Genomic DNA, 16,605 nt, shown 5'->3' on the forward strand with positions numbered 1-16,605 from the left:
GAACACTGTAAAAAATGGCTATATAAACCAGTTAGCCCAACCACTATGACTAATAAACTGTAGATATGCAAATATCAAAAAATTGTAAGATTTTAATAGAAATTAGACAAATAAAGCTTATACTTAGCCAGAGCTAGCAAAGTGAATACCTAATCTTGTTTAGAGGCAAACGAAATCTAGGGAGCTCTCCTAGTGCATCATGGGATAAGGTATTTTAGCACAAGCTAGTGGAAGACCTCGAGCTTGCGTATAAGGCCTAGTTGTATCCGAGGAGCAGATCTGAACCCAACCTCCTAAGAATGAAGGTGAGATAGGACAACATCACATCTATACTTATGCTCCCAACATGGTTGGAGAAATAGAAAAACATGGCAAGATTCACTGCAAGGAAATGAAAAGAAATGCATGCTGAATCAAAACAATTTAAATAGAAGTAGACAAGAGCAGAGAACTTCTAAATTCAAACCACAATATGTCTATGCAGGGGGTCACACAAGAGACATAAAGATAGGATATTAAACAATGAGAAAGATGAACTGCCAGGAATACTAGTACAACAGGCTGGAGGCAGTGCCTGCAAGAAAAAGAAAATTATCATCAGTGAGACAGAGAGGCGAGCCAAGGCAATCTCAAGTACTGCACTGAGCTCTGAAAATTCTACTTCTCTCTACACATAGGAAAGAAGCAAATCATGTGACAGCAGCTGTATCAGTGTACAGTCTGTACCACAAGGTAGAGAAAGTTAGAGCCTTTAAAACCTATGAGCTTGTATGCCTTCTTGGAAAAAGGTAAAACACAAGACAAGACAGATAGAGTAGTTAACTAACAAAGCACAAGTGAGTGTCAGCATCTTTTAGAAAAGAAAGAAAGATGTCAGTACATAAAAACAAGTAAACATGGTCTGAAGGCAGTCGTTGGATAATCTCAGTTTGGAGTCAAAATGGATTTCACTCTTTTCTTGAGGGACATGACCATAACCTCTCCATCTTATTTCTGTGTCTTCTCTGTTCCACATTTCAGGAGCCTAATTCCGCATCTGTGACTCTGTGCTTCCCCCACCTGATGCTGTAACTCTCTGACACCAAAAAGATCCTGAGACTCTACACTGAAGTTGTAGTCCATCTCTGTTGCTCTGCACCCCTAGAAGTGGCATGTAACTGCAGAATGAATAAGCATGGTCCAGTGTATGCATTCTAATGTACCTTATATTTAATTCTCTTGTTCAATTATAAACAATAATAAATCCCTACAAACTCAAAAAGATGGCAGTCCCATCAACAGGGATCTATTATGTAGCCCTTTGTGGGAGGTAGTTAACTCGTCTAACTCTCCCTAGCCAATCTTACTCAGCCCAGCCACTAGCAACATGGGTGGACATGCTGGTCCCACACTCAAAGGGCTACTCTGATATTAACAGTTTTGGCAGATAATATGGGCATCTGCATGTGACTACTTTCCCATGTGAAATGTGGTACAGAAAGCTATGAGGAGAATTTAAAACTGCATGGCACAGACATAAGGCTATTTAGTCAGCAGAAAGAAATTGATGTGATTTAACCTAACACAGAAACTTATCTGGCTAATGGAAACTGGTAAAGTGGAAGATGAGGTGGATGTTGTGAGATCCTTGTATAACATCAACATTTATCATTCTGTGTGCGAGTTGTGAAATGTACATCTAAATATCAGGAGAGGTGATTAACCTTCTTAACTCTGGATGGCAAATATAGAAATAACAGATCACTAACGTGAGAGTAATTAATGTGTTTGTTGTTTCACTGCATTCTTTGTGTTACCACACATTCTTTTTGTCATATCATACCTGCAATATAGTAGCAACTAGCTGAGATGACTTGAATTAAATGAAACATTTCATGTAATTACCTTTCTATGCAACCTTAACATCTCCTTGACTTATATATTTTTAGACTTTCTCCTTGTTATTGTTGCTACTGTAGTTTCATCACTCATCTACATCCTACAACCAGAGTACCAATATTCATGCTCTTAACTCTCTTCATCATGGAATCTCCTCTGCATAAGACATGGGAAAAGTAAGGTAGTATTTAGTCAGAAAAGCTTCAGGAGTACCTTCATGAGTCTAATGCTTGCTGCTGTAATAAGCTATACCCAGATGGTGCAGACGTTGTCTGATCCATTGAAGCACATCAGGACTCTTCCTTGTGTAGTTACCTACACACACGTCAAGGTGAACAGAATCCTTCGCTAGCTTTAATCAGCTTTCTCTTTTGTTCATGATTTCATGCTGCAGGATACACATTTTTCCCTTTCCTGTTGTAGACTATCCCAGTTAATCCACTTCTCTCATAGACAATTCCCAAAATCCAGTCAGTGCCACAGTTACTGGACATCACATTTTACCATTCTGTGAAAGGAGAACTGTATGACCAGAATCACGGTATCTAAAGCCATGGTTTTATATTGGGGCACTGATTTTTTGCAACTAGAAAAGGAGAAAAAGCATGTATTGACAACTAGCTGCTAGATTTGCTGATATAAAGATGTCCACTTATGATGTAAACTTCAATCTGCTCTTTGGGGGAGGGGGTTCACTACCAGATTCATTTCTAGTGATCTGCATGAAGCAGATACCTCACTAAACCTTCATATAACCACTATCCAAGTTGCCTGTCTGATGAAGCAGCTCCATTATGAAATGGGACACTAGTGTTACAGCAGAAGTACAACTTTGCACATCCATGATGTTCAACTACAAGTGTTTTTTCATGTTTTGTTATAACAAGAGCCAAGTTACTCTACAAACATGACAGTATTGCACATGAAGTGAATCAACAATCCAAATTTCTGCCTAGTCTAGCTAAAATCATAGTAAACAGATCAAATACTGAACCATCTTCTACAAAATACTGCATTTACAATTCTAGCAACAACCATGTTGGGTTTTATTGTCACTAGCTTACCACTGTATGGCCTAAAAGGCACTTCAGGAGCATCAGCATAGGTGGTCATCTCTTGCCCAATGAGGGGGTTACTCACTCCTCCATCAAACAGTCCAAATACATTTACTTTGTATGATGTTCCAGCTCTGCAGCAAAACAAGATATTGCCATTAGGTTATATCATCAAGGAATAATTTTTTACCTATAAGTTACCTATTTCAAACTAATGAATAACTGAGCAACAACAAGCAGTCCTAATGTTAATACCAAAGTAGCCATACTATTTATTACTCTCTTTTTGTTGAGCAGTTTAACCCATCTAGGTTTCTGGCCTACTTTCAGGTGAGATCCAAAGTAATATTTATGTGGATGGGAGGAATTTTTCTAGTAAGTGCCCTGGAATCTTTAACATTCACTGAAGTTACCATTCACTAAGACAAAGAGGACCTCAATTTAATTTCTAACCCGAAAGACAGCACCTTATGAGTGGAGCTGTCCCCTATTACTGCAATATAGTGTCAGTGCAGGTATATAATCAAAGAAATGGATCTTTCTATTGCATACATCAAATGCAAGTGTGCAAGCTGCAGAGGTGCTGGCATTTAATGTATGCAAGTAGAAACTGAGAACATGAACCTATTACCAAAAGATGAAAGCATGCTAGTAGTTAATAGCCTAAGTCATGTGTGCTTATTCTGCCAAACCAAGATGAGAAATGTGATAACAATTTGACAGCGTGCATTATTCACAAAATGGATTCATTAGAATAAATCTTAACTGTGCGTGTATAAAACATGCGTGCATGTAAGCACAGATGCAAACACACACACACACACACACACACACACACACACACACACACACACATATATATATAGATAGATAGATAGATAGATAGATATAGATATATATATAGATAGATATAGATCTATATAGATATAGATATATGTATATACAGTGGATATAAAAAGTTTACACACCCCTGTTAAAATGCTAGATTTTTGTGATATAAAAAAATGAGACTACAACAAATCATTTCAAAACTTTTTCCACCTTTAATGTGACCTATAACCTGTACAATTCAATTAAAAAACAAACAAATCTGTTAGGGGAAAAAAATATAAAAAATAATACATACAATAAGCTGGTCGCATAAGTGTGCACGCCCTTAAACTAATACTTTGTTGAAGCACCTTTTGAATAAGCACATATTCGTTGTACTTGAGCAATGACAATAAATTAATCTTATCTTATCTTATCTTACAGGAGATAATAACAGACAAATGACTGGTGCCAAAGCCAAGGTCTAAAACTAAATGCAAAAAAGTGCACTATTATCCCCTTTGGCAAAGCAGAATTCCTACTAATTACAATATTGACAGCACACCCCTTAGTTCAAACCCAGTGGTGCGAGATCTGGAAACACAGGTATATGGCAATCTGAACTTCAACCACCAAGTTTCCACAGTGCTAAGGAAAACCTTCTACGTTGCATATCTTATAAGTAAGGGCACTGCATCCAGGTCTAAATATGTTACAATGCCACTGTATTCAACCCTCATCAGACCATTACTGGAGTACAATGCTCCCTTCTGCATGTACCTCACCATATACCTGCAGCAGCTGAACAGAACACAGAGGTTTCTCACCAAGAAAATACTGAGCCTCCAAACCATGACTTACGTGGATAGACTGAAAGCCCTGTCACTGTACTCTATCACATAGACTGCTGAGAGGCGACTTATGCCTGGCCTACAGAGCAGTTTCTGGCCCTTTCCTAATGGATATGCTGCACATCCGCATGTCAAATGGCACAAGAGTCACTCGCTCTAGGTATCTTAACATAGTCTGCAACATTAACAGAACATGCTGGAGAGACAGATATATCTCTCAGAGATCGATGCTACTCTGGAATAAATTTCCAGTTCACATGAGGCAGAGCTCCTCACTGACCCAATTCAAGCGCAACCTGGAAAAAATGGATGGGAGACTGCAAATTCACCCTGGGGGTGGCACCCATGTCCCTCATGGATGGGGTAGTCAGTGTTTATCACAAACGTGCTCTGAGAAGTATGTTTATCTAGCCAAAGATAATTGAGATAACTCAGGATTAACATGGCTAGGCGTGGAACAGCTCACGGGCCACTAACCTAGTATCTTCCTATGAATCTATGCGCATTGTATTGGTGGTAATAAGGTGGTCATAACCACATCCCACGGTCATGAGTCGGTGCATTAGAACATCAAGTGTGGAAGGTAGAAATGATTGCCAGCATGCAGATCATTAGTCTCAAGGTGATAGGGAATACTCATCTTCCCCAGGATGAGTGAGGGTTACAGCTGGTTTGATTACAGTAAGCATACCTCTCAAATGTCCAGTATTTGCCAGAAAATACAGATTAGTAAACTTAAAATAGCAAAGTGCCATGAAATTCCAAGTGGCCCCCTCAATTACAATTTCTTAGAGCTCACTTTACCCCTCCTAGACACCATGTCATCAGCCTGCGGCATTACTGACATCAGCAATGTGGTAATTTGGCTACAGTTGCAGCTACAACTGACTGTATGCAAGGGAAGCTACCCTGACTGATGCAATGGGAGAAGTAGATTTAGTTGTGTTGAAGTCAGACTCGGAGCATTAATTCTGCATGCTAACACACACAATTAGACAATGAGATTTGAAATGAAAACAGTCTTAGTTACACAAACATATACATATACACACAGATTAGACAATGAGCTTAGCCTGAAAACAGTTTTAGTGCATGAGAAGCACTAGTGTTTTAAAACAAATCTATGTGCAAGATCAGCATATTAAGATTCTGAAATATATACTGTCACTGAGTTGTATGCTGTCAAAATATTTACAAGAAAGCAAACATTTATACTGCATCACTTGTATTCAGTACTTATTGATTGTTTTATCTCCTTGGCTGGTATGACTATCAATGGATGGGAGACTGGTGCAGTGCCCAGTTTAATGATTACTGTTTGCTGCATGGGGATCACAGGAGACATAAACTAGGAAGTGGCAGAAGACAAAATCAGTTATTGCTGCTCATGTGTGACAAACAGTTCTCAGCTATACCTGACTTTGAAGAATGCTGCTGATTTTCCTTACATTGTTGCCCTGTCCCTTGTAAAATGTTTGATTTCTTGACAAATCATAAAGAATTGTAGTTGCTTAACAATAACATCAGCCATTAGAATGTCATACTTTTTACTCTAGAAAATCTACATTGAAGAAATATTTGTTGTTATATTAACTAAGTATATATAGTACTATTTTAGGGCTTTCTGTCTCATTATACTTTGTCTTTCTTGCTGATTCTTAGTGATGACATTATCTTTAAAGCTGAAACGATTAGCATGGACACTACAGCAAGGAATGCATGCCCAACCACAGTTTATATTCAGCTGTACCAAGTAAATGTGCTAACCTATTTATTTGTAAATTCCTGCAGCAATGATCCTTATGAAGAACATCTGTTTCAGCTTAAGGAGGAAATGTAAGCAACACAATCAGAAATGTTGTTTTTCTAAGCCATACTTTTTCTGCTAAAAATCATCATAGTTTGATTTTTCCAAATGTCTGTGGCCCGGTCCCTGTGAAAGACTCAAACAGTTAAGCCTGGCTTGCATGAAATTAATTTACTAGATGGCTATGTGTAGAATAAGAACCCCTTCACACTACCAAACTTACTAGATCGCCTCCCCAAATATATACATATGGGCAACCTGGCAGGTATTTCTGGATATGTGAGTCCGATGAAGGAGCAGAAATGGAGCTGCTAAACAGCTTAAACATAGAACAATTCTACTGCTAAATAAGAAATAGGGCACTTGCACAATTTTAATACCTGTACATTTGCTTTGTGCTGCACATGACTGCACTGTTTGGGAAATAACCCTGAAATGCATCATAGGAATTCATATGCTGATACCTGTTGCTGTTGTCTTGTTGACCATTGAGTAACCTTATCCAACATGCTGCATTAAACTGTAATATTCTAGCACAGTATTTTTAATGTTACTATGTCAATGTAATGATTAGATACAGTCTATGAAAGACATTGTTCTTAATAAATATGCACACATTCATAATTCAGGAAATAAGATATGCTGTTCTTAAAAGGGATGAGGCTCATAGTGCCCTAGGCCCATTACTGACTTACTCATTGTTCTGTTATCATAATGGCACCAAATTCACGCAGCCAAAAAAAGGACATGATTAAAATGGAGATATGCTAAACTGGTATATACGCAGAAAGAAACTAACAGTCTGGATTGCTTTACTATTATTGTTTTTGTTTGGTTTCAAAAATAATGGGAATGCTTTATTAGTCTTCCTCGTGTAGAGTTGCAACCTGATTTGGCTACTTTGATTTGCAGATGATTGGTAGGTATGAATGGTAACAGAACTGCAGAGATATTTATTGGGAAGTAATTAATGAATATAAGGAGCTGTACATTAAAAAGGATGCTGAAAGTACAACTGTGCAGATAACTTACCTTAATGGTAGACACTTGAATGTTGCAGTATTCTTAATATCTGAGACGTTTCAAACAATGGTCCCGTCTATCTGAGCAGCACTCTAAAGCTCAGGATCCTTCCCCTGCAAGGCATACATCCACCCTATGAAGCATATCAATGCTGGTACAAGAGGTAATTCATGTTCATGCCCTTTTCAGAGCTTTCTTGCCCTCATAAAGAATGAGTTGAAGCAGGACAGTAGATGCATTTCCTAAGGAAATGTCAGATAAAAATATTAAAGGCATGGTGAATTTTGAGAAAACAGGGTGTTTTAGGATGGGGGAAGAGAAGAGAAGTTAGTGAACACCCTACCTCAGACACAAGGTAAAACTTTAAATGTATACCACTAGAGGGGATACAGAAGGGGTAACGATTCTGCAACATTGAGCTATCCAAACAGCCACCATTATTGTAAGTTACTTACACAGTTGTACTATGTTCTTTATTACATCACTGTTGCAGTATTTTAACACCTGTAATGACACCAGGAGCTTGGTTAAATTGGATGGATGAAGGGGACGTACACCCTCTGAATTTAAGATACTTTGAAGGACAGCATTAGCACATCCAATTTTTCTGTAGAATGATCATCAGTTTGCAATGTTTACTGTATGAGCTAACTGATGACAAAGTAGCTGCTTCAAGAATGATTTTAGAGTTTTATGTGTTGCATGAAAGAATTTAAAGTAGCTACTGATCTGACAAAGTGGGTTTTAACTGTTCCTGGTAGGTGTTTGCCATTATTTGTACAATACAAGAGAACTGCATTTCAGATCCATTGGGAAATAGTTTCCTTGGACAGTGATAAACTTATTTTCTTTAAAGCAAAAAACACAAACAATTGGTCAGCTTTTGTCAGGTCTTTTGTCTTTTCTGAGTAAAACCTGAGCTGCCTATGAACATCTAAAGAATGAATAATTCTTTCTCACTTGTTTTGAGGGTTTGGAATGAAAGCAGATAGCTGGATAGTCTGATTATGACTGAATTCAGAAACTGCTTTAGCTATGGAAAAAGGATTGGTAAGAAGGCTTACCCTATCCTTATAAAAACAAAAAAGGAGAAATATACAAACTTGCAAACTCTTCGAGCTAAGGTTAAGGCTATTAGTAATGTAGTCTTCCAGGTGAAAACCTTCAAAGAAGTAGCAGCTGGCTCAAAGGAAGTAAGAGTCATATTTTCTAATATATACTTCAAAGGAGGAGCCACTCTTTTTGTTGGGAGATTAATGTCGACAACTCCCTTGAGAAACAATTTGACCTAATTATAGTTAGATAAAGGAGGATACAGTGGCAAAAGAAGCATAAAAAAATTAAATATGTACCTTTATAAAAGTGTACAGTAAGCAATATCTAAGTGATTACAGAGATAGTGAAAGACCAGGGACATCCATGCTGTACTGGGTCCTATCACCTATTTTGACACCAGACAGAAAACCTTTTCTACTTGGAATTACAAGATCTTCTGGTGTTTTTCTGCATATCCTGATAGCACTGGTAAAAAGAATTAAGTCCTGTCATCCGCATCGTAAGCTTCATTCAGTTTTCTATTCCCTCCCTAAAAAAGTCACATTTCACTATTCTTTACTGTGTACTTTTCTTAAATTTAAAAATCTTGATAAACTAGTCTTCTTATTCAGTTTTTAATTGTAAATTACTTTAGCTGTTCAAGTTTTATATTTTGACATGTCAACATGTGGTTTTATATTCTGATTGTAGTCTACACTCTCCCCATAACCAAACTCCAATGTAGCAACCACAGCTTTTCTTTTCTTTGTCATAAACTTTGGGAATCAGTTCCTCCTACCCCCAGTTCTGGTCTCGGCTAAAAACACACTTTCTCAGACAAGCCAAATGCAGCTGCTATCCCAAAGCGAACATAACCCAGCACTAACAATTCTCTCCTTAGGTTCTGCTTGAATACTTTGTCTCTCTACTTTCCTTCTACATTATACTAATATTAACAAAACCTCCCAACTCAGCCTCTCCTTGCCTTCAGTTACTAATTTTTCCCAAACTGTAAATATACATATATGTAGAGTTTTGTTTGTGTAGTTCTTCAATTAAATAGCTTTGCTGTCATGTTGTTGATCTAATTAATAATTAGTTAATTTTTGTATCTTATATTTATGTATTCTAGGTTCATAAGTTCATAGGTTGATTCTAGGCTATCGGCCCTAGGGCCTGTACAAGCCTAGCCATAACAATTCCCTGGCTATTTCCAGTTTAAGATCTATTTCTATTAGCAGGTCTTAGCAGAGCTTACCTGTACGCAGCAGGCCAGTATTTAAAAATAATTTGCATAAGTTCTATTTCAAAGAAAAATGCTAACTTGCTCTTCCATGTATTCAAACCCTGTACCTAATGTACATGAGGCCATAACTCTACCCATTTAGCTACATGGATATGTGGAGTTTTGCTATACCTTTACATATACATCTGAGCTACCTTTAAGCAGTGCTGAGCACTGTGCTATGCCATGCAAACCCACTCAGCTCTGTTTAAACTTGACCTTTACAGAACTAATTAAATATATCCAGTTTCTATTTTTAGATGTCTGGCAGGTGTCTCGGCACTGCTTAGCATTGCTGCGCTCCGTGTTGCACTGCGCAAACATGTTTTTTAAAAAAAAAATTAAATTATATTGCTATAATATAATTGGACAGGGCAGGGAGTGTGTTACTCATCTGTGGACACAGTTGTCATCACACTCCCTACACTGATTTAATAACTATGTTCCATGGCTCTCCCTCAGCAACGCAATATGATTAATATGCATGGTGTGCTGCCAAGAGGGAACTGTGTATACGGACACGGTAACATTACATGTTGGTTCTACACTATGCCTACATGGATTTTATTAAGTCTAGGGGAACGTCTATTAGCAGCATCAGCAGCATAGATCTGATCCTGTTGCCCATGTGCATGCAAGAGAGCAGCAACCCCCTAGCATTACTTTTTTTCTGAGTGAAGGCGGCTGTATTCCAATAGATTTTGGTGTTCATATCAAAGGGCTACACCATCTCTATATGCTACTTTATAGCTTCCTGAATGGCTCCACCATACCGGAATGGTTCATTAGCATATAATTCAGGTGATTATGCTTTCATTAGCATACTCTGCTGTTTACCTATGTTTGGTGGCTCTACATGATGTGCAGAGCTGTTTAATGAATACAAAATGGTGCAGCATCATGTACGACTTGCAACATGAAAATTAGATGTTCCTGAATCTCTCTCTATATCCCTAAATGTGAACCTATACACACCTTACACCTCCTTACTCTCCCTTCTTTACTCACTTCCTTACTTCTTTCAAATTCTCTCCCCTGGCTTTCTCTACAAATATACCATAAGCCAACTTTTCCTTCACTTTGGATTGCAATTCCTGTTTGTATTATACTAACTTACCTTAATTTCTCTATAAACTGGCTAACATTTCTGTAACTATTAAATCATTGTCATACAGCTTGTATCTATTCTTAACCACTATTTGCATATTATCTCTAATTCAGTATAATCTTTTCAACTGTAGTTGTTTTTTGTATTATTTTTAAAAACTGTAAAATTATTGTTCTTAAAATGTTTGGTAATACTTTGGAGCTTTTCTCCCTGGGGCTTCGCTGAGAATGAGCTCCTACCCAGTCGAACATTCCCAGTGATCAAATGTCACTAAATAAATAAATAAATAAAGCCACCACAGAAAAAGAAAGAGAAGCATATTATTTCCCAGTCTTGTTCTGTTGTATGTTGAAACATCAAATTAGGAAACCATTTGTTTTCTTTTGCCCACATTTCAACGTGTTGGCACCTAGTAAGATACAGATTATGTACTTATCTATGGTTTGCTGGACTTGATTTTTTTGCACCCCTGAAATTAATATATATATATATACACACACACACACACACACACACACACACATATATATATATATATATATATATATATATATATAAAATTAGTTAACATTTTTGCATTATACATTCACGTATTAGTTGGTTAATATTATCTTTATCTGTACCCCTTTTAACAAATTCAAATATATACATAAATTAATTATTGCTTTCTCAATTATGCTGGTTTGTAACTCTGGGCTGAACTTGAAAATGGTCATCTTGGATCAGTGTTGTACCCCAGGAACACTGACTAAACGATGACCACGCTCAGCCTGGGCTACATCATAATGTAACAAAACAATGTACACTATAGCAGTAACAATGGTTTACATGGCTATGTAAATACATAAGTACAAAGGTGAAGTCTGCAGCTTCAGTCACTGCCAGAGGATGTGTAAGTGTGAAGGGTTAGGAACAGTGAACACTTCTTACTCACAGGCAAAACCAAGCAGGGCGGGGACGCAGACAGGAAGGAAAGGAGGAGAATAAGAACTGAGATCGACGCTGAGAGGCAACGGGTTGAGTGGCAGCCCCACTGCTTCCCAATCTGGGGATGTGCGATGGTCTCCATTTAGGATGAGTGACTTAGGAGCTGACATTGTTACAATGCTCTATAGGAGAACCACGGCAAGGAGGACGGATGGCGTGGCCACACCCTGTTGCCACTGACAGGCAAGTCAAAGTAGCTTCAGGCTTGAAAGGCTGACTTTTGTTTACTGATAGTTCACAGGTATGTAGGTAAGTATTAGGCTAAGCTACTCTTGTGGGCCATTCTAAGCCTAGCCAATTTCCGTCAAAGGTAAAAATCAAAGCCCGCACTCTGTATCTGTGAGGTAAATACCTTAACCATTATGCCAATCCCTGGCCCATGGAGTATATGGAACTGCTGCATGAACATTTATTTTTCAATAGCATAAAGTAGAACTTTCTGCCAGTAATGTTTGTGTCTGTTAATCACACACCTACTCCTGCAGCATGTACTTAAGGGCAGTTGCAAACACTTTTTGTGGCAGAATGAGTACATATATGTATAACTCTGCAGATTAGGATGTACTACCACATTCCTTGCATTTGGGCAAACTTGCAGTAAGGGACTTTTTGAGTAAAATGGATTCATGAATGTCACTGAAAAACTCTAGATGGACTTCAAAATATCAAACTCATTTGCAATCCACAAGATCAGCAAATGATCAGCTTGCTTGATTGCTAGCTTGTTTGTTTTGCAAAAAAGGCTTAATAAAATGAAGTGTACAAAATGAATCTGATTTAAAATTAAAGATGAAATGAATGGCACACAAACACAGATGTATATGCATACACATGTGCAGACGCGCACGCACGAGCACGCGCACACAGACACATACACACACTCAAACAAATATATACAGACACACACATGTACACACACACACACACACACACATACACTCAAACAAATATATACAGACACACACATGCACACACACACACACACATATATATATATATATATATATATATATATATATATATACAAACACACAAACTCTTAAAACTGTTAATTTAATACCATTATTATATTACAAAACATGTCATTGAAGAAATGTTCATACCTGAGTTCTTCAAGTACAACTGTATTGTCATATGGACCAACTTGCATTTCTCCCAGCTGCCTCATCTCTCCAGTGGGATGGAAGGTAACTTTATAACCCAGAACTTCTCCTGGAGAAGGATCCCATGTTACCCTAAAGCTATGCATTGTGGCATCTGATGTTTGTAGGTTTCTAGGTGATTTGTAAGGAGAAGCTAAAAAAAAAAAAAGAAAAAGAAAAGAAAGAAAAGTAGTCATATTACATAAATAAAAACCAAATCAAATTTTATAGTTACATATATGAAATGTTAAGACATCAATAACTGTTGCAATTGCATATACACATAATGTTAATAGTGTCATAATTACGTGAGTTCTTCTATGTATGTTATAAGGACAGCAATAAAATCTCCAATAAAAAGTATTAAGGTAGAAATCATAGATACAAATGGTACCTTGATATAACTGTGAAGAATTTATGGTCAACATTCAAAATCAGCGATCACTACTTGTGGTATGGTATTCTAAGGATAAGCATAATCTCTTTAGTCACTCACATAAACTAGTTCATGTAAACGAACTACAAAATGATGTTTACCATGCAGAAGTGAATGGAGTAGTTTGCAACAACAGCTTATATGGCTTATTTGATAGATACAGGTTAACAGACTAAAGGCTATTGAAATACTGGGAGTGTTAGTCTGTTACATGATGAATGGGAAAAAAAAGACAGCAGCTGCTGTCAGTGAAGGTCTAATGATGTTACAAAGGTACTGCTAGAAATAATCCTGGCTAAAATTTAAAAGGTGAAAAATAAATCAAAGAGACAGCCGTACTGAAGAGATCATGAATGAACATTCAGATGTCATTTTAAACTTGCGACAGGAAAATAAGGCACTGAAGAGCAATATGTTCACTTAGAGATGATATAGTCACACAAATTCATCAAGTAGACCCAGATCATAGAAGAAAAACTTCATGTGAATAGAGTTCTGGAAAAAGAAGAGGGGACAGACTGCATCACTTTTATGAAAGACAGTACGGCGGTACTGACTGGCCTGCAAATAAATCACAGTAAAATAAAGTGAGTGCAAAGGGAAGTTAACCACAGCTAGAGGTGGCAGTCAGGTACCAAAGACATACTTTTTGTGAGATTTGACTTCTTTTCCCTAAAATACCAAATCTTTCCTTTGTTTTGGAAACCTGGAAAAACTCACAAAAGAACAGGAAAGAGAAACTTTTCTAAAAGTGATTTTGTAGTTCAGACATGTCAAAACTGAGCTCATTTCCTGATAGCTATGCATAACTGCAGAGGGGAAAAAAGTTCAAGTTTAAGACCATAACCTACGTTTTTTCAAGACTTTCTTTAATAATTTTAATGATGCATAATGAACCTTGAGCTGTTTGCAAGAGTATAAGTTGAAATTGGTGAATGGTGTTCCTGTGCATGAGTTCTAGAAGGCATCTGGTGACCCATTGGTATATGGTAATGAAGATCTTGTAGATGATGACAAAAAGTGAGAAATAACTGAGAGGGTTGGCTGAGCAAGAACTACTTTCCATATTTAAGTTTATTTATTAACCTTATTGACTGTGTGGATGGTTTGGTCCTTAGTCCTTTTTACAGCCATGATTCAGGCCAGTTAAGCAGTTATAAATTTCAATATGCAGCAATCATTCTGTGCTTGCATACTATACCAGTGAGGGTAGCACAGAGAATTATACAGAAGAAATACCTGACATACATTCACTATACATAGAGACAGCTGATCTAGCTACAAATGAAATGGTGCTGTACAATGAATTGCATGTAGCAAGCAGTACTTTATTGAAGTGGGAAATTAACATTTTACAGTATCTGTAAGAGAGAAAGGGTAAAGCTATACATACATATGTAGACAATGATATTGTGCCAGTAGATTTATGTGAGAATGTAGGTCTGTTTTTAGCTCGAAGTTAGCTGCTAAGTGAAAGTCCAGAATGCAGGTTATGTCTTTCAGCTGGAAATTTTATTTAGAGATCAAGTTTTGACTGTAGGGATGTTTATGAATTATTATGAGAACCTATAAATTCCTAAGACTAAACAAGGGTATCTAAGAAAGAAATACAGGAATATCTATGGGATGCAGAGGTACCACAGGCAATGGAAGAGCAGGGAAGTGAACTGATAGCCCCTATGTCTGCTAAGGAGATCTGGGAAATACTGAAGAGACAAGGCAAAAAGTAAAGTTCATGAAAATGATTGTTTACTGATAGAAATATGGAAACAAAATAAATATAAGGTAGATTTGTATGTCTAAGGCACATTTAGTGAAGTACTTAGGAAGAAAGTGATACATCAATCATGGTAGCAGGCGGCATTAATAGTTTGTCAAAGGAGGGTAGAAATCCATGTTTGCCATTCCTCTTACAGATCAGTATCTATGCATAATCAGGATTATAAGTTATTTATTTCTATTACAATAGTAAGCTTAGTGCTGGAGTTGATTGACAGTGACAGATGTCATTTTTGGGGGGAGGGGCTAGACATTTGACAATGTAATAAAGACAGGGTTACTGATGAGAGTTTCATAAGAAATAATGATGAGCTTGTAATATTACTCTTGTTGCAGAGAAGCATATTGTATGACAAAAGCTTTATATTCTATTAATTACAAAATAATTTGCAGATTTGACTCAAAAGTGTAATGCTCTTATCAATCGTGCCATGCATTACATACTATGGTCTGCTGATTTATAAGAGCGGGGATAAAAACTCAGACTGAAAATATAAGATGAAGAAGCTGAATGCTGCCACATGAAAGCACAAAATGGAAGTGCCTGCCAGTTTGATGTCAAAGGTTCACTTAGCGCCAGCCAACTGCAGGTGGCATACTGACAAACAAGAATAATGAATGCTATCTGTGCATTTTGCCCCTTACTGACTTAGTTTGGTTTTATGTTTACATTGTACTTATATGTCTATGTTTTGTTTTCTACATTTTGTGTACTGATAGAAACTGCCAGGTAAAACAAATGTATGCACCTTTTAATAAGGTTCACTTCTGAACTGTGGTTGAAATCACTGTTCTAGATTAAAATTGCACAATAACAACAATGACGTGCACCAGACACTACTATTATCTTTAAAGAGTGTTTAAAGGAAAGCTGCACCATCTCCTACAGTTTAACGCAATCCTTAGGTTTCTTTTCATTTCTGTCCTCTCTACAGCATGGTTCTAGTATGCTTTTACTTACCAGAAACCTGCCTGTACTTTATAACATTTTCATTTCCTTGCTTTGGAATCAAAGGAAAGGAAGGCCCACCAACCAAAATGTTTTAAGCTTAAATTCTCACATGCTTTGAGAAAGTAATTTTCTTTGCCTACATGACATACAACAGACACAGGAAAATCTGCAGTTTTTACTGCCCACAATCTTACATTATAAAATGCACAGTGTTGTGTAACCATTTTTGACTGAGAGAAAGAGAGAGATGGTTTCCTTGCACATAGCTGATAGGGTTACCACCTGTCCCTCTTTCTGCAAGGCTGTATGATTTGAGAAGTTCTGTTCTACAGGGAAATTTCTAAAAATGGTAAATGTCTTGAAATTTTACAAAAATAAATATTTTTGACATTTCTTGAACAGTCACAGAAAACTATGATACTGCATTTTAATCATCTTAGTATCATATAAAGTAGTA

General features: G+C 37.1%; 1 protein-coding gene across 3 annotated transcripts in view; it reads right to left on the reverse strand.

Annotated features, from left to right (window-relative positions):
* COL12A1 (collagen type XII alpha 1 chain) overlaps positions 1–16,605 on the reverse strand; it is a 589,904-nt gene that overhangs the window by 407,779 nt on the left and 165,520 nt on the right. For 2 of the 3 annotated variants that reach the window (XM_044063907.1, XM_044063915.1), the window contains exons 15-16: positions 12,943–13,135; positions 2,943–3,067 (exon numbers count right to left, since the gene is read on the reverse strand). The exons of the other annotated variant lie outside the window; for it this stretch is intronic. In XM_044063907.1, the coding sequence (XP_043919842.1) occupies positions 2,943–3,067; positions 12,943–13,135 (318 nt within the window). The remainder of the gene's footprint in view (positions 1–2,942; positions 3,068–12,942; positions 13,136–16,605) is intronic. 3 annotated transcript variants of the gene reach the window in all.

This window comes from Protopterus annectens, chromosome 1.part0, assembly GCF_019279795.1.
Source record: "Protopterus annectens isolate FY-2018-M chromosome 1.part0, PAN1.0, whole genome shotgun sequence".
Classification (NCBI taxonomy): Eukaryota; Metazoa; Chordata; order Ceratodontiformes; family Protopteridae; genus Protopterus; species Protopterus annectens.